This window comes from Medicago truncatula, chromosome 1 (assembly GCF_003473485.1).
Source record: "Medicago truncatula cultivar Jemalong A17 chromosome 1, MtrunA17r5.0-ANR, whole genome shotgun sequence".
Lineage (NCBI taxonomy): Eukaryota > Viridiplantae > Streptophyta > Magnoliopsida > Fabales > Fabaceae > Medicago > Medicago truncatula.
The window spans coordinates 20,554,633-20,579,178 of NC_053042.1; the positions used below are offsets into that span (position 1 = coordinate 20,554,633).

The window sequence follows — 24,546 nt, forward strand, 5'->3', positions numbered from 1 at the left end:
ACTTCAGTCATCATAGTGGTGTTGTCATCTTAGAGTGTACTCTCTTTTTTCAAGTAGGTTTCAGTTCAATTTTGTTATAAATTTCGATGATTTTAATTAATATATAATATAATAAAAAATAAATTTAATTAATATATAGACTTAATTGCACTTTTGGCCCCTAACTAATTAAAATACAAAACAACCCTCTATGTATTGGATCTTTGATAGTTTTGGCCCCAAAGACCGCTTTTGACTTAGTCTTCGCTGACGTGACATCCACAATGGTCGACACGTGGCACCTCACTTAAGGGATGTGAGTGCCACGTCAGCAAAAACTAAGTCAAAAGTGGCATTGGGGGCTAAAACTGTCAAAAATCCAATACATATGAGCTATTTTGTATTTTAATTACTTAGGAGGCCAAAATCACAACTTTTGAAAAGATATGGAGTGAAAAGTGCAATTAAGCCTAATATATAATATAAAAAATAAAAAACATCGGTTTTTGGAAAGAGAGAGAGTTACATACAATAAGCAAAAGCAGCACTGCAGTAGCCTCCCACCCCTAGAGAGACAGTTATGGAGAATTCTCCCCAAGATCATCATTCACTCCCTCCCCCTCCCGGCGTTGTTCATAATTATTCTCTCAATCTTCCTTATCAACCTGCTCAGGATGCTCTTTTGCGGGAACAAGTAAGTAATTAACATTAACAATAACAACAACCCTCTCCATATTCTCTCTTTTCTTTTTCTTCCATTAATCATTCATATCTTATCATAGGAACTTGCTACCCAAAATATCATTAGGACTCAAAGAGAGATGGCGGCAATGGAATCACCTTCTACTTCTACCAAGGATTTTGATAATTCAGACATATTCTCCCAACGTCATCACCCCAATGCTTTGAAGGAACACCTCTTGAATATGGCTACTGATCATAGGGCTCAAATCGCTGTTAAGCGTCCAAACCCGACATATCCACAACAACAAGGTATGTATCATTTCTTTTTCAATTGGATAATATTGAAAATCAAACTGCCTTTAGCCCATGAAATTTATAAGCTGCTGCTCAAATTTTGTCCGGAAATTGGATTGGACCATAATCCAGTAGATAGCTTCTCAGTGAGGTTAGCTACATTATGCCATAGTGTTCTGTCAAAGACCATGAATTTCTCCAACTCATTAATCTCTAGATCTTTGTTAATAGTTTCTCTTATAGTTTTTCTAGGTCTTCTCCTACCTCCATCTGATCTAGTCTCCTTACCACATAATCCATAAGTCTTCTCTCTACACGTGCAAACCACCTAATCTAGTTTCTACTATCTTTTCTAATAGAGGAGTGTTATTTGAACAACCATTTGGTTGACAACCATAATTTACAAAGAAAACGTTGGTATGTGCACGAAAACCAAAGCAATAGAGAGATAAAGTAAAAAGTAATGTGAGTATGAGAGAGAAAGTTGTCATAAAATGGATGTTCAAATATCATTTCTTTTTCTAATATTGGCGCTACCCCAACTCTTTCTCTAATGTTGTCATTTCTAATTCTATCACGTCTAGTCTTACACAAAAAAGATAAAAAAAGAGGAGGCAACAGGTGGCGATGCACAGGACGCATCTGTTAACTGAAAGGACTGAAATATTGGTTTTGAATGATAACAAATATAATATAAAAAAACAAGGGGAGAAAACATCTGAATCAAACGAAGAAAATAAAGGAAGCTATTTATAGATGAGCTTTGTGAACCTTTCCACTTTGGGGTTTATAGATTTTTAAAAGATAAAGCAAGAAATTCGACTAATATGTCTTGACTCTTGAGGGCTACATATATTATTCTATGGCTTTAGACTAGACTACAATTTGTTTTATATTTTTTCCCATAATTCTTACTAGTTCACTGTTATTTGTTAATTTCTTCTATAATTGTATTACACATATAAAGAGTCCATGTGATTTATATGCCTTTATTTCTATATCAGGCAACACAGAAATAGGTAATGGATATGGTGTACCTGGTGGAGGTGCCTATAACGACGTTCCCAAGCTTAACGCGGATGATGCTGGTAAATTTTCATTCCAAAATTATTTTAGTCATCCGCTGCATCCTTTGGAAACTTTGAGTTTACATTAACTTTGTTTCTTCCGAAACTGTGGAGTAGGTAACAATGCATCTGGTCAGCCTGAATCTAAACTTGATGGATGTTCAGAGCAGAAACCTGCATCTAAAGAACTGCCAGAGTACCTCAAGCAGAAGTTAAAAGCTCGGGGTATTCTTAAAGATGATAGACATTCCGAAGATCCTGTAAGAATATTGGTTTTAGCTTAACTTTGTTACTTTGATTCTCTTTCCCATTTTCTTCACCAGCTTTTTTTAGTTTTGTTATTTCTATTTAATTTATATATTTTCGCCTTCTTTGGGGTTGGGGTGATGTTTAAACTTTTAAAAATATGACGCTGCAATTTTAATTAGAATTTGATGTTCATTTCTCAAATTTTATAAATATTTTACGGTATGTTATTTTCAACCTCATACTTTAACTTACAATTTACCTGATTTTTAATTTCAGAAAGCTACTTCAGCTGAATTTATGGGAAATGAAAAGCTGCCTCCAGGATGGGTATGTATCTTATTATAAACGTTCTCCTTAGATGTAAAATTTCTCTTCAGGTGTTAGGACCCTAAATGTGAATGTGGGCCTCAAATGGGCTGATACCGTATCAGCTGCCCAAGCCCATAGGGTGGGGAATTTAGGTTAAGAAAAAGAAGAGGAAAAGAGAGAATGCTGATGTGCAAGTGGGATGGATTAGTTGTGTCTTGTGTGATGAATCCTGTAATATTGAGACTGAAGGAGAGTGAGAGGGTATCTTGGAAGTCATCGGTGAGTTAGAGCAGGGAGAGTATTCTTATCGGTAGGATTGTAGCCGACGGAAGTGTGAATGTTGTATAATTGATGACAATTCATCTCCCATTCTGAGCTTAAATTCCAAGACTTATATCATTTTCTAACTCTGTAGGATTTTTTAATTTATTCGTACTCTACTGTGTACTATCACATATTAATCACTAATTTGTCATGCAGGTGAAAGCAAAAGATCCGGGAAGTGGTGCATTTTATTATTATAATGAAAGTACCGGGAGGAGTCAATGGGAAAAACCCGGCGAAGCATCCTTAACCCAGCAATCAACAACGGTTTTGTGTCTTCCAGATAGTTGGGTGGAGGCATTAGATGAAACAACAGGTTCATTACATAAATATCCTGCTGTTGCATTTTATCATTTATGAGTTTCATTTGCTATATGTTTCTAACATAAAATTAAGTGTAACAACTATATTATACTCTTGATTAAGATCAGTGTTTCAATTAAATATTTTCTCTGATTGTTTAGTAGGAAATCCTGCCTATGAGAGTTGTTATTGTTATCATTTTATTTTTTATCAAGTATAACCGATTTTGCACCTTAAATAATGGCTTTAAATTCTGGTCAGCAACTGGGATTTCTTATGTATCATGGATTTTGTGGCTGTCACTGTTACTACTTTTTTCTTCCAATTGCGGTCTGTATCAGTTGTTTCTTCTCAAGCTTTTCTGCAATTGCCGCTTCAAAAGTAAAGCTATCATCTGGAGATCTTTATCCTAGAAAGAAAATGAATTTACACAGACACAAGTACACACATCTATAGTTGGTTACTGTTACACCTGAAAGAAATCTAACCTTGGTAGTGGAAAAATTTAGTGCCTTGCTACTTTAAATTTTAAGACTTGTTCCAGTTCTTTCTTCCTTCTATTCTTTACTCTCCCTTTTATCGGGAACAATTGATTGACCGTAGAAAATCAAGAATAGGGATAATGCAACCTCTTATCTTAAAAACAACATAAGAATGCAAACATAAATGAATCATAGAAGGAAAAACACATCGACGGAGGTACATCGCACGATTCTGCTTATATTTGGGAAGGAATCTCCATTACGGTGACCGTTGTCTAAACATTGTTGTTAACATATTAAATATAATTGTTGACAATTCTGATATCCTAATTTGGTTAGTCTAGAAAAAACACCATGTGACAGTTTTTTGCTCCTTAGTCTTTATAAATACCAAAACTCCAACAGTTAATCAGTAAAATCTTTTCCACACAAGCAGAACAGGACAAAACCTAGATTCACTGCAAATGGTTTAGTTTCTTCTAATGCATCATGCAGTTGAGCATTGTAAAATTAAAATTACTAGTCTTATTATTATACCTACTACATGTTGTAATGTCTCTTAGTTTAGATGAGCATATACAAGAAAAGAATAATAACAATGTTAAGGACTGAACTGTTTTGACTTGTGAAGGTATATTACTTCTTTTAATGAAATAAATTGTGGGTCAATAGGTCTGACCCTCATTGTAAGTGATAAATTAAACCATGTCCACTATGTCGGCATTTGTAAAGTTAGTGAGTGCTTATTTAGTAAGCAGTAGCCTAGGAAGTTGTACAATTAAAGGAATTTCTGAAGATTCTTAATTTTAACACAGTTGTTTAACAAATATTAGAAGCATAATACACTTTTAAATTCTCTTCTCTCCCTTTTCCCCCATTTTTATGAATTTTATAAGTTATCTTATTTACTTCTTTATTTTTGCTTAAGGTCATAAATATTACTACAATACAAAAACTAAGGTATCACAATGGAAGCATCCTAATTCTACTCAGAAAGTTGTGTCGGATCAGTTGGTCTCATCAGTTGGTCATGTGGATGACCAATCATCTAATTTACCAAGGTGCATGGGCTGTGGTGGTTGGGGTGTTGGCCTTGTGCAAGCATGGAGTTACTGCAGTCACTGCACAAGGTAGATAGTTGCTAGTCTTGCTTACATAGGACTAGTTTTGGATAATTCATCATCTTACACTGTTTCTGCCATTGATATACATATATTGTTTGGCTTCATGTTTATACCGAAGTTAACTTGATTATACGTTGATAGGTATCCTTCATAGTCATGTAGCAACTACCTCGTTAGTTGTGATCCAATTTTGTATAGAAGAGTTATGCCAGCAACACCCTATTTAACACACCCTCTCTAATTAGTTGAAATTCAAATGGGTCCCACTAAATTTAGGACCCATTTGAATTTTAACCAATTCACAAGTGTGTGTAGAGAAGAGTGTGTTGATAGCACTCCTCTTTATAGAATAGTGAGCTTTAATATTGATCTCTAATATTTCTGTTGGTTTCTATCGTATAAAAAATGAACAAATGCAGAGTTCTCAATCTTCCACAATGTCAGTATTTGTCCTCGAATTTGATTAATCAGCAAAGCAGTGCTCCACATCCCAGGGAAAATTCTGATAAAATGGCTAGCAAACAGAGGTATGGTTTTTGTATGAAATACGCATTTCTGTTAAATTGTTCCAGAAAAACTATTGCTTTTCACTGACTGATTCTTAGTAATTTAACTGTTGCCATGCTTGGGGCATGAACTCTAACATAAATTTCAGCTGTAACTTTCCATCCTTTAGAATATCTCCTTTTTTACATTGTACTCTCTTGAAAATTCTATCATCTGTTTGTGATTAAATATCTTGTATTACAAGCATATTTTTCTTTTAGGGTTACGTTAGGATCATTTCTTTGAGCAAGAAAGAATTCCTAACCGTGTGGAAAAACGAATTCAAAAGATAGATTTGCAAAAATACTGAAGGATTTTCTTTATTTCCGAGGTGATATTTAAAAAGGAATATTAGTAAAAATAAAATAAAATGAAAAAGGAATCAAACACTTTATTTCCATTACAATATATATGTTTTATTGAATGAAACACTAGGGTGCTAGCTCACTGGTAAGAGTTTAAGTCTTGTTACCTCAAGGTAGTGAGTTGGAATTCTCTCGGACATGGTTGTAAAATGGCCGTTAGTGCCACTTTAATTAATACAAATTTCCCCTTCCCCAATTTAAAAGGGCAGCCCCGTGCACTAAAGCTCCCGCATACATAGAGTCCGGGAATGGGTCCCATCATTTTGGTGTATTGTACGCAACCTTGCCCTATTTTTACACTTGAGGCTGTTTCCAAGACTTGAACCCGTGATCTTTCAGTCACGTGACTTTAACCCATTCTGTTTTATATCCTTCCCCACATTACTAACAGGCCTATTACTAAATAGTAGCACGCCTAACATTATTCTTTCAAAGCCATAGAGAACATACTGATCCTCATTTGTCTATCCAGGGCTAGCTGGAAACCTCCAATTGATAAGGGAAATAAAAAAATGGGCAAGAAGCGCGCTCATGAAGAGGATGATGAGTTGGATCCTATGGACCCCAGCTCCTATTCAGATGCTCCTCGTGGTGGCTGGTATGGATGTATTCACACACTCAGATGAATTTATTTTAGTGATAAACTTGGTGTTTTGATAGAAAATCCTGATTAGTAAATACAAATTTACAATTTATTTCAGGGTGGTGGGTCTGAAAAGCGTGCAGCCACGGGCAGCTGACACAACAGCAACCGTACGTGCATTCTTTCTTTTTCTTTTCAGAACCTCTAATCTAAGTTCCTATCTTCTTGTTAGTTTGTTTCTTAATAGTGCATGTCATATCTCTATTTTCTTGATGCTTTTTCAACTAAAAGAATGCATCCAACCTGGTATCCATGGATTTTTCAATATATTCTCAAAATTATTTTATAGTCTGGTTTTGTTATCAAAATGTCAAGGTCATGTAAATTATTACAAAGTTTGCGAAAGTATTGCGAGAATGAAAGTTGATGGGTAGAATTAGTGGACATTTAGCTTCCATTTGATGCAAAGCTAGCCTCTAGTGTTGTTGGTATCAAGCGCCATTGGCTGTTATGACTGGTGTTCATAAGCATAGGAAATGCATGCTGAAATATGCCTGTCATAATTATAGTTTTGGTTTCTGTTTGACCTTTCTCAAGGCTTAACATGGCGTATAAACTCTCGTACTTGATCAATTTCAGGGTCCTCTGTTTCAACAACGACCATATCCATCACCTGGAGCCGTTTTACGAAAGAACGCTGAAGTTGCCTCTCAGAAAAAGAAACCAAATTCAAATTTTACTCCCATATCCAAGAGGGGCGATGGCAGCGATGGGCTTGGTGATGCAGATTAGGACCATCGTATCAACACAAACATGTTCACCTCTGTCATGCTATTTTTGCTAAGTTGAGGAAATGTATCTAGTACATTTTACTCTAATATCTGTACGTTAGCTTAGGATGCATTTTGTTGGCGTAACCAGATTTGCTGTTGTGCATTAAGATAAGCGACTGTACAGAAGTTATCTTTATACCAGATAACTGGTTTTGATAATCTTGAAGCATTCTGACAAGTGATGGTAAAACTTGCAATTTGCTTACTATTCATGTGCTGATCCGAGACCGATATGATTTTTCATGAATTGAAAGTTCAAGAGGACTTGAAGATTGGGAAAAAAAAAAAAAAAAGTAAATTATGCAACTTACAGAATTTTCAATGCTTTTCTTTTTGTTTTCATGTTAATCATATTATGCAAGAAATATATTTTTCATGGGTTTTATGATGTAGGCCTAAGCATTTTTTTTCTTTGAGATACCTGAATAACCTATTTCACTTCTGGGAATTTGGAGAGCTTTTGGTTAAGGATATCTAGAGATTTGATATTTTGTTTTATATAGACGTGACATATCTCGTATTTATCTATGGTTAGATTTAATTTTATAAATCAAACAAATGTTAGACGATGAAGAAAGTTACAATTTCATCTTCGAATACATTTATCAAGTTAAAATAAAAATTTAGAAGACTGTATGGAAATTTGAAGATGAAGAAAAATGAAGTTAACGTTGAAAGCTACTCTAAAGTTTTTCTTTTATAGGCAAATTTTAGTTGTTAGTATGTTACCAATTCTTATTCTTCTAGATTTAAATCTTAGACATTTAACTCTTTCTATCCTTATCTTAAATTAGTTGAGTTATCCTATCCTTAAAATATATTTACTATTTTTTTGTTGTTGATAGAATAGTAGAATTGAAGTTGAATAAAAAAGGATTAAATATGTTTTTAGTCGTTACATTTTGCGCTTCTTTGAAGAATAGTTCTTATTTTTTATTAAATGTTTTTAAAATCCCCACATTTTATCTCTATTATCAAAATTAATCCTTGTTGTTAATTATCTAACAAAATATTGATGTGACGGTTAATGGGTCGCAATTATTTTAAAGTTAAATAGTATGTTTTTTTGTCCCTATAAAGAATAGTCCTTACATCCAATGAAATATAGGAACTATTCTTCAAAGAGGTGCAAAATGTAACGACTATAAACATTCATTGTAAGGAACTATTCAATGAAATATAGGAACTATTCTTCAAAGAGACACAAAATGTAAAGACTACAAACATATTTTTTTTTTTGGTTAGGTAGCCTAGTGGCTAGAAATTCACTTTTAAAGTGAATATGTGGGGTGTCCGGGGTTCGAACCCCGGCCCCTGCATATAACCATACATTGTCCCTGCCAACTGAGCTATGCTCACGGGGACAACTACAAACATATTTAACCCAATAAAAAATATAGAACTACTATCTCCTATTTATTTGAAAATCTCTTCGCAACTATTTTTTGAAAAGTTTCTTAATTCAAATCATTAAAAATGCGATGAAAAAAAGTTATTAAAAAATAAATCGTTAACTTAACTTAAGTTAAAAAATGACTTTTGTCTTAAACATTTACTATGTATCTATCTATTTTCAAATCCAATTGCAATGGGAAAAGAAGAGGTAGAGCTAGAGCCATGGCAGAAGCTAGACGACAAAGTGGTGTTAGTAACCGGCGCATCCTCCGGCCTCGGATACGACTTCTGTCTCGATCTCGCTAAAGCCGGCTGCAGGATCGTTGCCGCTGCTCGCCGTCTCGACCGTCTCCACTCCCTCTGCCATCAAATCAACAATCTATACGGAAACGGAAACCTCCTCAACCTCCGCGCCGTAGCCGTTGAACTCGACGTCTCCGCAGACGGCGCTTCCATCGACAAGTCCGTGCATAAGGCGTGGGATGCCTTTGGGCATATTGATACATTGATTAACAATGCTGGTGTTAGAGGGAGTGTTAAATCTCCTTTGGATTTGTCTGAAGATGAATGGAATCATGTTTTTAAAACTAACTTAACTGGTTCTTGGTTGGTTTCAAAATATGTATGTAAACGTATTTGTGATGCACACCGAAAAGGTTCTATTATTAATATTTCTTCAACTTCTGGTTTAAATCGGGGAAACCTCTCTGGTGCTGTTGCATATGCATCTTCAAAGGCTGGACTCAACATGCTTACAAAGGTGATCAATCATTTTTCTTTACATTTCTTATCATAGGATTTAATTATTTTTTTCGTTTACAATTATGCAATTTGATGTTCATATATTTACAAAGGCTGGACCCATATATTTAGTTTAGTGTCTCAGGAACTTGAGAGAAGATTCAGTGACATGTTCTTTGTTTAGGTCTTATTTACTTTTAGGCTCCCCCAAACCCCCCAGCCAATGGTGTCAAAGTTGATGGCTTGGCGGCCGAGTAACTTGAAGATTGTGGTGGGTTTGCTGCTAGTGCTAACCTAGGGTTTTGGAGCCATGTTGTTATGCACTTTGGCTCTTTGAACCTCTTTGTTACTAATCTTGTTGATACTTAAAGAGACTTTCACATGATGGGTATCATAATAACGTGGGGACTCACATTTTAAGGGAGGAGAATGTTAGAAACTTAGGAAGTCGAATGCAAGTTTTCACAACCTTCATCTGCACATCAGTCTGTTACATAAAACGTGCAGGCTTCTCCATCGTATACACCGCCGCCGAAGTCAACCAACTGTGTTTGCGTTTGCAGGAAAAGATGGAAGAGGGAACAATTTCCTTTATATTTTTTCTTTCTTTTTTAATTAAAAAATGCTTAATTTTCAATTTTTAATATCATCCCTTGGATGTTATTTTGCCGCATGTTGTGCATCCATACATCTCAATGAACAGCACCCTAAATGGAGCAGATCTGAACTCGGAAATGTCATCTACACTTGGTGGTTTGTTCCTCGGACCACTGGTGCAAATCCTCCCTTGACCCCGACACTTATATGATGTATGTTAGAACCTGAAAGTTTGGGAAGTTATCTAACAGATCTAGAAATATAAGTGATTTGGATTAGATGTCAAAACTTCCTGCAGCCACTGTAGTCTGCACGTCTTGATTGTTGGATTAAGATCAGCCGATTTGTATTTGTACTTTTAATTAGAATCTAATTTGGTGAAGTCTGAATACAAATGATCCAATCTTGATTCAACAGATGAGATCTTTGACGGCACTGTAGTCACTACAGTTTTCTCAACTTGGTTGTTGCATTAAGATCAGACCGTTGGGATTATGAGTTTAATTTGAAATCTAATTTGGTGAAGTCGGAATATAAACTGTCCGATCATGATGCAACAATTGAGATCGATGACTGCAGTTACTGCCGACATCTTAGATCCAAATATGACATAGGTAGTTACATGGAGTATCTATAGATAAGGCTTCTTGTCAAGGTGTTAAGGATGCCCGGTTTCAATTCATTCAGACAAGCTAAAATTGACTGATTTTCATCAAGTCACTCCATGGAATTTGTATTTCCAAGTTCATTTATCGACGATTATAATCATTGTCCTTTTCATCAATCTACAAACTCTCGTATACTTTTACATTAAGGTACTTTAAATCAACTGTTGCATGCTTATCTTCCATGTCATTTTCGTGTTAGCAATTTTTATCTTGCAAATTTTCATTTTGCATCTTCATTCGGTGCCCTTTTTATTCTTCCATATTTGCTTTTAGCATTTTAATGCCATTGCATCTTTACATTTGTTGTCAATTACTTTCGGTTCTTTATAATTTCTTCACTTGACATCTCCTTTTCTGCACTTGTCAATTGCTGCTGCGTTAAGTTTCTGCACTTGACATCCCTCAACATGTCCAAATAAGCCCTTTTAGTTGCTAGTAAATGCTGTATTAATCAAGAAAAAACAAAATGATAATCAATAGCCAAGGAGAAAAATATATTTTTCATGATCTTATGTTGGCATGACTTGAAGCAACTGTGAAATGGAGGAGTTGAACACTATGTAAATCAATTTTACGTGTTAAATCCCTTCTAAATGTTTTTTGGTCTTAACCCTTCGGTTCCTAAGGAAAAGAGAGAGGCCTAGTAATTCAGTGTTAGACTGGGAGGTAAATAAAGTCTCATTCAATATTGTTCCATCAAAAAAATTATCTATTAATTATTACATGGTTTAGAGTTCAGAAGTTCACATGTTAATTCCTGGACAAAAGTAAAAAACAATTAACTTATAGCTCTGTAAAATGTTCAATGTGTCATTTGCTGATTATATTCATAATGATTAAACAGTGGCATATTAAAATCATTTTGTCCAATGATGTTTGACAGGTCATGGCTTTGGAATTGGGTGCTCACAAAATTAGAGTGAATTCAATATCTCCTGGAATTTTCAAATCTGAAATCACTGAAAAATTAGTAGAAAAAGCTTGGCTGAATAATGTGATCACGAAAATAAACCCTTTGAGAAGTTTGGTTGCTTCAGATCCTGGATTGACATCTTTGGCTCGTTACCTAATTCATGATGCTTCTGAATATGTCACGGGTAACAATTTTATTGTTGATTGTGGAGTAACCTTACCTGGTGTGCCGATTTATTCTTCTTTGTAAAGAATGTATACATTGTGCACTCCCCAAGAATAACTTTGATCATCTTTTTTTTTGTTACATGTACTAGTAGTATATAATATATATTTGATCTTGTGATCATAGAAGAATACCTCTTAATATAACATTGCTTCAGAGAGTTATTGATTGTGAAACACATCATGTAGTGATTAGAATAATTACCCCTTGTTGCAGAATACCATCAAATCAGATGGAAAACCGTATGCAACCAATTGAGAAACTCTAAATCGTGTCTTTTTTCAATTTGATCATTTTTCTCCAATTGGTGTTGTTTCATGTGTTCCTAGTTAATCTTAATCTCTCTAATTATTTTTGTTGATAATTTAATCTCTTATAAAATGTTTGCATATTCGAGTAGGGGAGAATGTTTTGTAGATGTTCAAATTCAAAATCGGAGAGAAGTAGAAATAAAATGAACTATTGCTTTCCAAAAACAAAGGTAAATAAGAATTAACCATTAGCTAACTTTATTAACCCTTGATAGTTTTGTTTAGGGTGAGTTTCTTCTTTTCATAAATTTAACCATATTTTTTTTTACACATAAATATAACCATTAAAGATACACACATCCAACAACTTGATCAAGAGAATAATTAAAGTGAGATGAAAGAATGGTATTGCATTAATCATATGTGCATCATGTCTACATTTATGAACAATTTTTATTCCTCCATCCGTTTCTTTTCATCATGTTGTATTGTATCCCTTATATATTACACATGAAGTATGAACAAAAGCAAACTGGATGATCATCACTATCCAAAACAATTTGATATATACAATATGTAAATATATATTAGATACCAACATATAATTTATTAACTGGAATTTGTCATCTCTTGTTGATCCACTGCTTCACCCTTTGATTGCATTTGTCTTCTATGTACACTTCCTTTGAATCAAGATCAATAAGCAACAGCTGGAACATGGCAATCAAATCCTACAACTCTAACCTTAGCTGATTTAACTCCAAACTTCATTCTAACACAACCACCTTTCCGAAACGGTGAAGATGGAGAGGATAAACCAGATGATGCAGAAGAAGGAGATGATAAACCTGGTGATGATGAAACTACAGGTGTTGATTGAGGAATGTGTTCCTCCCATGTAAATTGCTCATCTTGAACCAAAGGATTAGAAACTCTAACAGGAGGAGAGCCAAGAAAATAAGGTGGTGATGATGAAACTTCCTTGTTTTGAATGATATCTAGAAGCTCTGTTCCTACATTTGAATCATGCCCTTCATTTTCTTGGCAAAATTTCCATCCTAATTGCTTTCTTGGAATTGGTTTGGGATAAAAGAATGTACCCTTCTGGTTAAAACTAATTTCTGGGGTTGCATAAGAATTGTGTTGAAGAACAAAATGATTCATCTTTGCATCAATTTAGGTTCCTCAGGTGATGATGTAATCCCTTGAATTAACATTAAAAACTTTTTCTGAGACGTCATGCAATGTTTGGTGTAGAAATTAAATTCAAATAGCTAGGTCTAATGATTACAACTCAGAACAACAAACTTTTTGAGTAAATTAGATTAACAGAACACCAAATAGCTTGCGTGATGTATGGTCTTGTGTGGAAGATATAGCTGTTTTTCCAATGTTTAAGAAAACTTTCTGTATCTAAAATTAGAAGATGACTAGTGGTTATTAATCTATAGTAAAAAAGTACAGATCAGATGATATTTCTGGAAGGAAATTTGAGAGCTTTTCTCTTACGTGCCTACAGAAAGGATCCCAATGTTATCGTTAAATATTCAATTCTAGACTTTTGAGCTAGCATTGTATATTTATGGCTCACTATGATTTTAAATTTCGATTGTGGTCTAATTTTTTTTTTATTATTATTTTTTTTTTTTACATTTACATAAACTACATAAATATATATTTTTTAACTGGTACTATCACATGCAAATTTCGTATAAACATTTTCGAGCAAAACTAATCTCGTTTTATGAACGAATGTGCCCAATGATCTCATCCCACCATATAACGGATCTTTACCCACAAGCTAGCCATCTTAGGTCCGGAAGGATCACATTCTACTATAAATAGTATAGTCACTTAAAGCTAAACCACTCCAATAATTTTTTATATCGTTTTCGGTGACAATCGTAGTTTAAAAGAATTATCATATTCCATCACAAGAGTATACTTTACTTGAAGCTTGATCACCTTAAGAATTTTTCATATGTCGAAAATCAAGCTAAAAACTTATCGTGCAACTTCCATGTTGATAGGGAGCTCTTCAATCCCGACATAATGTGTCACACTTTTCATCAACGTCAACCAATACTTGTGTACTAATCAACATCTTGTGTAATCCCGATTGCATCGACACATCCTTGACTTCAAAATTCTACAAGCTAAAATTAATTGTTCCATCAATTTTCTATATAGCTCAAATTTCACATCAATTGCAACAATTTCATAGTACCACCTTTCTTTTTCTGACGTGGAAGATCATACAATGTTGTAACCCCAAAGCATATTAAGAATTCATATTCTTGGAACAAACCAAAAGCTCTAATATTTATTTTAGGGACAAAAACTATGACACTATCTGTCTTTCAGCTCACCTGAGCACAAGATTCCGATTTAGTATACTTCAATTATATATGGACCTGGTTCATTCTTGTGTGATGTAATTAACTTGGTTCAGACTTGGGGTAGGAGGGTCATGACCAAAGTTGGTTTTAAACTATGTTGTCAATAGCGGGAAATAGCATTGCTATCATAGCTATGCCTCACATCACGGTGGGTGGCTGCCCTCACATGCGGCGGATGACTCAGATGGCCTGATTGAGAAGGACTTTCAACTAACTCAAAGTGATGGAACAAGACAGTACGGGCGATGGGTGGCTGCCCTCACATGCGGCATCACGTCCCGTAAGTGAGTAGCAGTCCTTACAGTCGCATTTGCGCTGTGATTTTTGGGAACAGATCCTTTTTACGCATCACTATTCCCGCGCAAAAGGTTTTCACAACATGATGAAGTAATGTGTTATCATACACACACACTTGTATAGATATGCAAACGGAATAGATTGTGTCCAATTATTTTCTCATGTTTTCCATCTCACTTTTAAACATTTTTCTCACATTTTTTATATCTCATCTCTTTTTTATTCAATGGTGCAAATTTTACTTATCTTTCATGTCAATGGAGAGAATCGATTTCCATATGCATATCATTTCTACAGTGCAGCTTGACGTAACTCAATATTAATTATTGTACTAGAATCACTTCTTGGCTAATGTGTTGAACGGTCATATTTGCAGCTTGTTCGGAATAGTCGGCAACAATAACTTTCTTACATTTTTGTTGATTTTTAATATTTTTATTTTTGCATTAAAAATTTATTTTTCTACATTTTGCAGTAGCTAACATGATCTATTTTTGTGACATTGTGAGAGTGTACCTTTTTCGATATAATCAACTTTGTTAGTACGTGACCCCTTCAATATATTTATGTATATGTATGTATGTATACACATACGTATAAAAGTATATATGTGTGCGCACGCACGTACGCGCGTGTGTTGAAAATAATATTTAATATAGACATTATTACCAATTGTTAGAGAGATCTTAAAATAAAAGAATAATATTGAAATGATACAAATATATATTTTTTTTTTTAATTTTGATTACCGCTACTTGTCTTAATTCAAGTTTGGAAGCAAACTAGATCAACAGTTTACCTACTCAGCCAAAGGTCGGTTTCAAACAATATTCTGGTTATGTCAAAGTTGGTGAAACAAGTCTAAGTAGATCAATCTTCTACTACTTTGTAGAGGCAGATGTAGATCCTGCTTCAAAATCAGTTGTACTTTGGTTAAAAGGAGGTATGTAACCAACTATGTTAATTTTGCACAATCTGCTAACTATTTTTGTTTCAAAACACTAACGGCATTCTTCTTAAATTCTTCAAGGACCTGGCTGCTCATCAGTTGGCCAAGGTGCCTTTTCAGAACACGCTCCTATCCGGCCAACAACAAATGGTCTTGTTAAAAACCCCTTCAGTTGGAGCAAAGGTAACACACCAACTTTCTTACATTTTTGTTGATTTTTAATATTTTTGTTTTTGTACTAAAAATTTATTTTTCTACATTTTGCAGTAGCTAACATGATCTATTTTTGTGACATTGTGAGAGTGTACTTTTTTCGATATAATGAACTTTGTTAGTACGCGACCCTTTCAATATATTTATGTATATGTATGTATGTACATACATACGTATGTAAGTATATATATGCGCGCACGCACACATGTGCGTTGAAAATAATATTTAATATAGACTTTATTACCAATTCTTAGAGATCTTAAATTAAAAGAATAATTTTGAAATGATACAAATATAAATTATTATTTTTCTTTTTAAATTTTGATTACCACTACTTGTCTTAATTCAAGTTTGGAAGCAAACTAGATCAACAGTTTACCTAATCAGCCAAAGGTCGGTTTCAAACAATATTCTAGTTATGTCAAAGTTGGTGAAACAAGTCTAAGTAGATCAATCTTCTACTACTTTGTAGAGGCAGATGTAGATCCTGCTTCAAAACCAGTTGTACTCTGGTTAAACGAAGGTATGTAACTAACTCTGTTAATTTTGCACAATCTACTAACTATTTTTGTTTCAAAACACTAACTACATTCTTCTTAAATTCTACAAGGACCTGACATCTCATCAGTTGGCCAAGGTGCCTTTTCAGAACACAAAGGGTCAACAACAAAGGGTCTTGTCAAAAACCCCTTCAGTTGGAGCGAAGGTAACACAACAACTTTCTTACATTTTTGTTGATTTTTAAGATTTTTATTTTTCTACTAAAAATTTATATTTCTACATTTTGCAATTGCTAACACGATCTATTTTTGTGACATTGTGTGAGTGTACCTTTTTCGATATAATCAACTTTGTTAGTACGTGACCCCTTCAATATATTTATGTATATGTATGTATGTACATACATACGTATGTAAGTATATATGTGCGCGCACGCATGCTCGCGTGTTGACAAATATATTTAATATAGACATTATTACCAATTGTTAGAGATCTTAAAATAAAAGTATAATATTGAAATGATACAAATATAATTATTTTTTTCTTTTTAAATTTTGATTACCACTACTTGTCTTAATTCAAGTTTGGAAGCACACATGATCAACAACTTACATAATCAGCCAAAGGTCGGTTTAAAACAATATTCTGGTTATGTCAAGATTGGTGAAACAAGACTAAGTAGATCAATCTTCTACTACTTTGTAGAGGCAGATGTAGATCCTGCTTCAAAACTAGTTGTACTCTAGTTAAATGGAGGTATGTAACTAACTCTATTAATTTTGCATAATCTACTAACTATTTTTGTTTCAAAACACTAACTACATTCTTCTTAAATTATTCAAGGACCTGGCTGCTCATCAGTTGGCTAAGGTGTCTTTTCAGAACACGCTCCTATCCGGCCAACAACAAAGGGTCTTGTTAAAAACCCCTTCAGTTGGAGCAAAGGTAACACAACAACTTTCTTACATTTTTGTTGATTTTTAATACTTTTATATTTATTTTTGTACTAAAAATTTATTTTTCTACATTTTGCAGTAGCTAACATGATCTATTTTTGTGACATTGTGAGAGTGTACCTTTTTCGATATAATCAAATTTGTTAGTACGTGACCCCTTCAATATATTTATGTATATGTATGTATGTACATACATACGTATGTAAGTAAATATGTGCGCGCACGCACGCACGCGCGCGTGTTGAAAAATATATTTAATATAGACATTATTACCAATTGTTAGAGATCTTAAAATAAAAGAATAATATTGAAATGATACAAATATAAATTATTATTTTTTCTTTTTAAATTTTGATTACCACTACTTATCTTAATTTAAGTTTGGAAGCAGACAGGATCAACAACTTACCTAAATAGCCAAAGGTCGGTTTCAAACAATATTCAGTTTATGTTAATGTTGGTGAAACAAGTCCAAGTAGATCAATCTTCTAATACTTTCTAGAGGCAGATGTACATCCTGCTTCAAAACCAGTTGTACTTTGGTTAAATGGAGGTATGTAACTAACTTTGTTAATTTTGCACAATCTACTAACTATTTTTGTTTCAAAACACTAACTACATTCTTCTTAAATTCTTCAAGGACCTGGCTGCTCATCAGCTGGCCAAGATGCCTTTTCAGAACATGGTCATTTCCGGCCAACAACAAAGGGTCTTGTTAAAAACCCCTTCAGCTGGAACAAAGGTAACACAACAACTTTCTTACATTTTTGTTGATTTTTAATATTTTTACTTTTATTTTTGTACTAAAAATTTATTTTTCTAAATTTTGCAGTAGTTAACATATCTATTTTTTAATTCAAAAATGTTAGATTTTCTTCATTTTCTTTTGGAATTTTTCTGGGATTCTTGTTGTTGAAGGTTGATGCAGATGATATGAAGATGAAAAAGAGGAGGAGAAGATGAAGAAAACCTAACATTTTTGAATTAAAACTAACGGAAATGACCAAAATGTGTAAGAGAAAGAAGTTAAAGGACCAAAATAAATCAAATTTTATTTAAGAGACCAAAGTGATACTACCTAAATAGTTAAGGGACCAAAAATGCAATTTATCCTATTTTTTAAATTGGTAGATTCATAAATCAATTTGTCATAACAAAATAAATCAGTTAGTTAAATAAAGATTGTTATCGAGCAATTTATATTTTTTGTCATATGCTTTAGTTTTTGAGTCGGATTTTCTTTCAAAATGTACAGATTCATCTTTTTAATTGAACTACATATTTACAAAATTCATATAATAAACAACTTCAAATTAAAATTCACGTTGAAATAAACTTGATATAGGACCATGAAGAATAGAAGAAAACAGAATTTAAAGTGCAGTCTGGGTAAAAAAAAAAAATCAACATATGGAGGACTTCATGGTAAAAGAAAAATTACAAAGTTATTAAACAGTGTTAAAGTGGAAGGGTGATGTTTGTTAATTTAATAATAAAATAAGGGAGGTTTGTATTTAGTTTAAAACTAGAGGAGGTGTTTGTGCTATTTAACTAAAACCTCAATGGAATTTAGTGTAATTTACCCTATGATTTTTAAATTTAAATTCAGATTCATCTTGCACAAAAAGTGATGAAATCATTCTCTAATAAAATTTATTTATTTTCATTAAAAATAAGATTGTCTAGTACAACATGATATAAATCAATTTCCAAAGATAGGAAAATTAATTTTATTCATGTAAATCAATTTCTGAACCTAAAAAATTGATTTCTATTTATAAAAACAACATCTAACTCACTATTACTAACAAACATGATTTCTTTTGTAAAAAATAAAAAAAAACATGATTTCTGAGCATTCAAACATTTAACGATTAGCACAGTTAAATAAAAAAAAACTTGGGTAACATTCTCCAAGCATATGTATATAAACAAGGCTTAATTGCATGTTTGATCCCATATGTTTATTTTAGTTTTTAAGTTGTTCCTTTATGTTTTAAAAGTTTTAAGTTGGTCCCTTAAGTTTTAAAAGTTTCAAGTTGATCCAAAACGTTACTCACATTGGAATAAGTTAGTCCCTTCAGTCATTTAACGTTTAAAGATTCGGGTCGACTATATGGGTGATGAAATTTAACTTATTTAGAAAATCAATTTTAATTTTTTTTTAATTTTTTTTTGTTTTATTAAATTCAATATCATGTCGTGGAAGAGATTAACTTATTACAATGTAAGTAACGTTTTGGATCAACTTAAAACTTTTAAAATGTGAGGGACCAAAATAAAACTTTTAAAACACAAGGAACCAACTTGAAAACTAAAATAAACATAAAGGATTAAACATGCAATTAAGACATAAATAAACAACAGTATATAAAATAAAGACATTATAATTGCCATTAGGAAACAAAAATATAGTCATGACTCATGAGCAGCAAGTTGGGCATCTTATCAAGCCATTTTCATTACAATCAATGCATCTTTTTTCTAATGATGCATCATTGTATCTTCTCAATTTCCCTTTTTCCTCTTCAAACACTCTTCTACTACCATTGCATTTTGAGCAAGGAACAAACCTTGCATCTCCACATCTTTCACACACAAACCCAGAATCCTTAATAGGAAAACCTTTCAACAGATTTTCCAATTCACCAGACTCATGTAGCAACCTGATTTCCTCAGCATTTCCCACATGTTTTCCTCTGATAAAAACATGTGGTAATGTCACCATTTTGTCTCCAAGTGCATTCTGCAATTCCTTCCTATAAGATGAGTCCATTGAAATGTCCCTTTCATCTACTCTAACTCTGAATCCCTTCAATATCATTCTAACGGAACAACAATCTTCATAGGTCTTGCGAATACCCCTTAAACTTGTAAAGTAAAACACTATTCTGTCTTCAGCACCAGGTAAACAGCACAAATTTCTAGAAATTGAAGAAAGACTACAACTCAAAGGGCTATTACTACTACTACTGCTGCTGCTACTACCGCTACTAGATTCCGCTGACCTTGATAGATGGTTGTTTCTTCCATGTTTTCTTGATAACAATGCTCTCTTGTAACTCGAAACAACATTTGAGTCCAATTTAGCAAGCAAAGCTTCCTCGGATAAATGTTGCCAAAGTGGCTTCTTGTTCAATGATGATGGTGAAGAAGAAGAAGAAGAAGAAATGTTCTTCTCCATTGGAGTGTCAAAATTTGGTTCATCGTCAACATCATCAAGGCCATCCATGAGTTCCCAAGCGTTGATGACTGAGTCAGGTGACAATGATTCTTCTCGCTGTGTTTCGTTCAGTTTTGAGGGTTCGTCATCATAATCGTTTTGGTTAATCATGAGAAGGGAACCATAGGTGGTGGAGGTGAGGGAAACAAGGTGATGAGTATCACCTTTTCTTGTTGGAGGGTGATGCACAAGAGGCATTGGGAGAGACATAGCTTTTGAAACTTGTGAAGAATTAGAATGGTTGTCCTCGGAATTTTTAACAACTATGGTAAGGTTTTTTGAGACTGGACAACCCATGAATGAATGTGTTCAAATTGAAGAAATTGGTGGAATTTGTGTGTGTATGTGGTTGTCTTGTTAGGAAGACATAAAAGAAGAAATCGAGTAGTGTCGGGTGAAAGTGATGTTTCAACATTGAGGTAGGTTTGGGAAGGGTGTGATGAATGGTGTATGAAAAGATAGATCCATAAAAATCGTTATTAGTTTAGGACAAATATGAATTTTTCTTAAATTGATAATTATGAGGGAGAAATTAATGGAAGACTAGGAACTGTGGGTAAAATAGTCAGTTGGAATTTGTAAGATTTCTGTTACATTTGATATGCATGAATTTTTCGATGGACAGGGATACATAAACCACCTTAGATGACATATACCACTTGTACATCCACATACAAGTGTGACATGTGTCCATGTGGTTTCCACACATAAAAAACTTACATTTTGTGTCTCTCACACACTCTCACATGAGAGTGGTACAATGTGTGTATGAGAAAAGAGTGTCTATGAAACATTATCCTTTTCCTATTAGCGATGACGACTAAGCATATTTTTAGCTATCTTCTCTTGTGTTATGTTTTATTTGTGTAAAACACAAAATACATTTGACTTTTCAAAAAGAGAGCACGTGATTATATTGAACATTAAACAATAATCATTTTAAAAAATTCATTATCTCCCTTATATGTAAAAAAAAAAAAAAAAGGTATGTTTTTGCCAATAGACCTGATTGATACATGACAATAACATAATATTAAAAAAAAAACACAAATCCACGTTGAATAGATACGACCCTTGATAAGAATTTATAAGAAAAACATTTCTTTTATTACAAGTCGGTTTTGTAACGGACCCATGGACCCATGAACCAAATAGACATTGCAGCTTTGACACTCTGACAATCAGAGTTCTTGGTACGATCTCCAACTAACTTCAATGTTCCTCCAGATTTTGCGGATACATATATGATCGAGCACCCCTGTATAAGGACAATTGTGCGCCCTTTCAACGGAGATTCATTATTAACCACTTTTATCAACTCTTCTAGAGAGTCTTCACTATGTTATCTCTTGTTCTTGTAATGTCATTGTACCCACACTGGAGCATTACCACCATCGGAAGCTATCATAGCACCGCCACACCAACGAACCTCTTGTATGGTTATCGTTGATTGAATACAAACGATCTTGTTTACACTTGGAAATTAATTTATAAATGAGGGATGCAATTATGTAGGAGTAGTAAGACTTAACTCAAACTTTAATATTAAGAGTTTAATCTTATAATTCTAAAGGTATAAGTTTAAATTCTCTGAAGGACAATATTAAGAGAAAATGACATCAAATAGAATATAGCAATATATGTAAAAAAATTAGGGGAGGGATATATTGACTCCAAGAGTAAGTCTAAAGACTTACTCCAAATCTAAACCCTTCATCTTAATAATAATTAATGGCTAAAATTGATTTTTAATAATCCCTATGGTATGTTCTTTTCACATCTTCTTCCTGATTCCGACGACAAATAACATGGAAAGATTGATTTTGATACAAACATGTGTGCCTTCAATCTAAAAGAATCAGAACCGTTCCACTATTTTATCACTGCTACAAATCATTATGTATAAGAAATTGGTTTCATAAAAAATTTCATTATGAATAATCGAACACATCATAAATCCACTAATTTGCAATCAACGACTTTCAAACAGTTTCTTTTCTTCATAAATTGGTGTAGGCTTCTTTAGAATGTTTCGTTCAAATATTGAATTGGTTTCAATGCACCGATTGTTTTCCACACCACTACATGACAGTGATAAATGGTGGAGTTGCATCAATACATGAATGGATCAAAATAAAACCTAAAAAGAATGAATATTTCCATTTGAGAAGAATAAAATGATATTGAAAATTAAAATTTAAAATTTTGAAATTTTAAAATCAATGGTGTTGGTATCTCTAAAAAAAAAAAAGATCAATGGAGTTATTAGGCAAATGTGTGTGTGCCATTGCCACGAAACTCAACAGGTTGAAAGGGAAGGGATGAATTAACTTTAACTGCACCGATGTTATGCAATTCTCCTGATTTAACCACACCTAAAAATTAGTAGTAATTAATCTTATTCATTAATTATTTTTAAGACAAGGGTTAAGATTTGGAGTAACTCTTTTGAGTTACTCTTGGAGTCAATATATCCCTCCTCGCAAAATTATATGGTTGTAAATTAGTCGCCGTCGGGATAAATTGTTTTGCGAGATATAGCAATATATGTAAAAAAATATACACATTATTAAAAAAAATATATATCTTTTACTACCATATGGGTGGTATCACACTGCCCAATGCTTTTGTGTCATAAGATCATGGATAATTGGCATTGAAATTGAGTAGTTAAACTATCCATGGTAATAATGGATTACTACCTTCCTTTTCCTGCAATTGTTGATTTTGTGCACATTTTGTATTACTTTTGAGTTTTTTTTTCTTTTAATTAATATTTATATTATTGAAGAGAAGCCCAACGGTAATATACATTTATTCAAGCCAACAAACTATACATTTCTCTTCATACATATTTAACTCATGCAACGGTAATATATATTTTTTCACTCATGCAACGGCTAATTTTTTTAACATATATATTTAATTATTTATCCTATTCCATGGTAAAAAAAAAAACTACACATTTCTTTTGAAAATGAACCCCAACAATCAAGAATTTTGGTCCAATTATATATAAAATGGTGGTAATCCTCTTTGTAACCCAAATCAACAAAACACCTCATATTTTGAAAGTACATCTCATAACCCAAATCCATATTATAATCAAAAATTTTTAAATTCTCCTTTTATTCCAATTCCACAAAATAATCTACCCTTTGGAAATTACCCATATCATACTTCACCTTACCAACATCAATCTCAATAATTTTCATCTCAATCAACTAACCCCACTATGTCTCATGAGGTTCATATTGGTAATGGTGGTGTGCAATCAAATGATCAAGAGACTTCAACACCAAAATCTTGCACTCAAGGTGGCTTGGAAACTATAAATCTTGATGAAGAAATTGGATTTGCACCGGTTGTAAAAACGCCGAAAATAAGATTCCAACCAAATGAGGATTAACTTCTCATTCAATCATGGTTCAACATTTCAAAGGACTCGATTGTTGGAGTTGATCAAAAAGGAGATTGTTTTTGGAAGAGGATTAGTGAAGCTTATAACAAGCACCACGACAAAAATTGTCCAGAGAGGAATTTCATGGCACTAAATGGTCGATGGCACAAAATGATCAATCCTTCTGGTAATAAGTTTGTTGGGTGCTACAAACAAGCCGTTGGTTTGAAAAAAAGTGGTAGCTCCGAGAGCGACATTATTTTGGCTGCACATGATATTTTTCACCACGACATGTGTAGAAAATTCACATTTGAGGGTGCGTGGAGATTAATGAAGGATGAACCCAAATGGAGTGCAGGTTCATTAGAACCTTCTTCAAAAAGAACAAATAATTCAACTTCTGGAGCATATTTGCCGTCTACTAACCCACCAACACCAACAAGCGAATACAATCCGCCGAAGCGTCCAATCAGTCAAAAGGCGGCTAAAAGGAAGGAAAAAGAAAAGCTTAAAGAAACGTCTACTACCAAATTTGATACTTTGAAATATGACTTCGACAAAAAGTTTGAACTAGTATCCGTGTTTGCACATGATTATGCACATATTGAGAGTGAAAAGGTCGAGATAGAGAGGAAAAGGGTTGATGCAGAGTTGCAAAGAACCGAAAATGATAGGG

General features: G+C 33.5%; 4 protein-coding genes and 1 long non-coding RNA gene across 6 annotated transcripts; 3 read left to right on the forward strand and 2 right to left on the reverse strand.

Annotated features, from left to right (window-relative positions):
• Positions 1–493: 493 nt before the first annotated feature.
• LOC25483290 (uncharacterized) lies at positions 494–7,464 on the forward strand. The gene is made up of 11 exons (XM_013611964.3): positions 494–673; positions 762–972; positions 1,962–2,045; positions 2,142–2,284; positions 2,550–2,600; positions 3,063–3,222; positions 4,620–4,821; positions 5,235–5,342; positions 6,199–6,324; positions 6,428–6,479; positions 6,949–7,464. Exons 1-11 carry the CDS (start codon positions 560–562, stop codon positions 7,099–7,101), a joined length of 1,404 nt encoding a protein of 467 aa, XP_013467418.1. The 5' UTR covers positions 494–559; the 3' UTR covers positions 7,102–7,464.
• Positions 7,465–8,686: 1,222 nt separating this feature from the next.
• On the forward strand, positions 8,687–11,985 carry LOC25483291 (3-oxoacyl-[acyl-carrier-protein] reductase FabG). The gene is made up of 2 exons (XM_013611965.3): positions 8,687–9,297; positions 11,427–11,985. Exons 1-2 carry the CDS (start codon positions 8,731–8,733, stop codon positions 11,703–11,705), a joined length of 846 nt encoding a protein of 281 aa, XP_013467419.1. The 5' UTR covers positions 8,687–8,730; the 3' UTR covers positions 11,706–11,985.
• A 488-nt stretch (positions 11,986–12,473) lies between these two features.
• On the reverse strand, positions 12,474–13,411 carry LOC120580850 (uncharacterized). The gene has a single exon (XM_039835021.1). It carries the CDS (start codon positions 13,094–13,096, stop codon positions 12,629–12,631), a length of 468 nt encoding a protein of 155 aa, XP_039690955.1. The 5' UTR covers positions 13,097–13,411; the 3' UTR covers positions 12,474–12,628.
• Positions 13,412–16,151: 2,740 nt separating this feature from the next.
• Positions 16,152–18,222, forward strand: LOC25483293 (uncharacterized). 2 transcript variants are annotated; one of them, XR_003010279.2, is made up of 7 exons: positions 16,152–16,313; positions 16,401–16,496; positions 16,875–17,047; positions 17,135–17,236; positions 17,327–17,800; positions 17,888–17,989; positions 18,166–18,222. It is a non-coding gene; the product is annotated as an uncharacterized lncRNA (long non-coding RNA). The 2 variants fall into 2 exon arrangements; XR_003010281.2 differs by having other exon boundaries at positions 17,628–17,800.
• A 1,361-nt stretch (positions 18,223–19,583) lies between these two features.
• Positions 19,584–20,991, reverse strand: LOC25483294 (uncharacterized protein At3g28850). The gene has a single exon (XM_013611968.3). It carries the CDS (start codon positions 20,765–20,767, stop codon positions 19,670–19,672), a length of 1,098 nt encoding a protein of 365 aa, XP_013467422.1. The 5' UTR covers positions 20,768–20,991; the 3' UTR covers positions 19,584–19,669.
• Between the last annotated feature and the right edge of the window lie 3,555 nt (positions 20,992–24,546).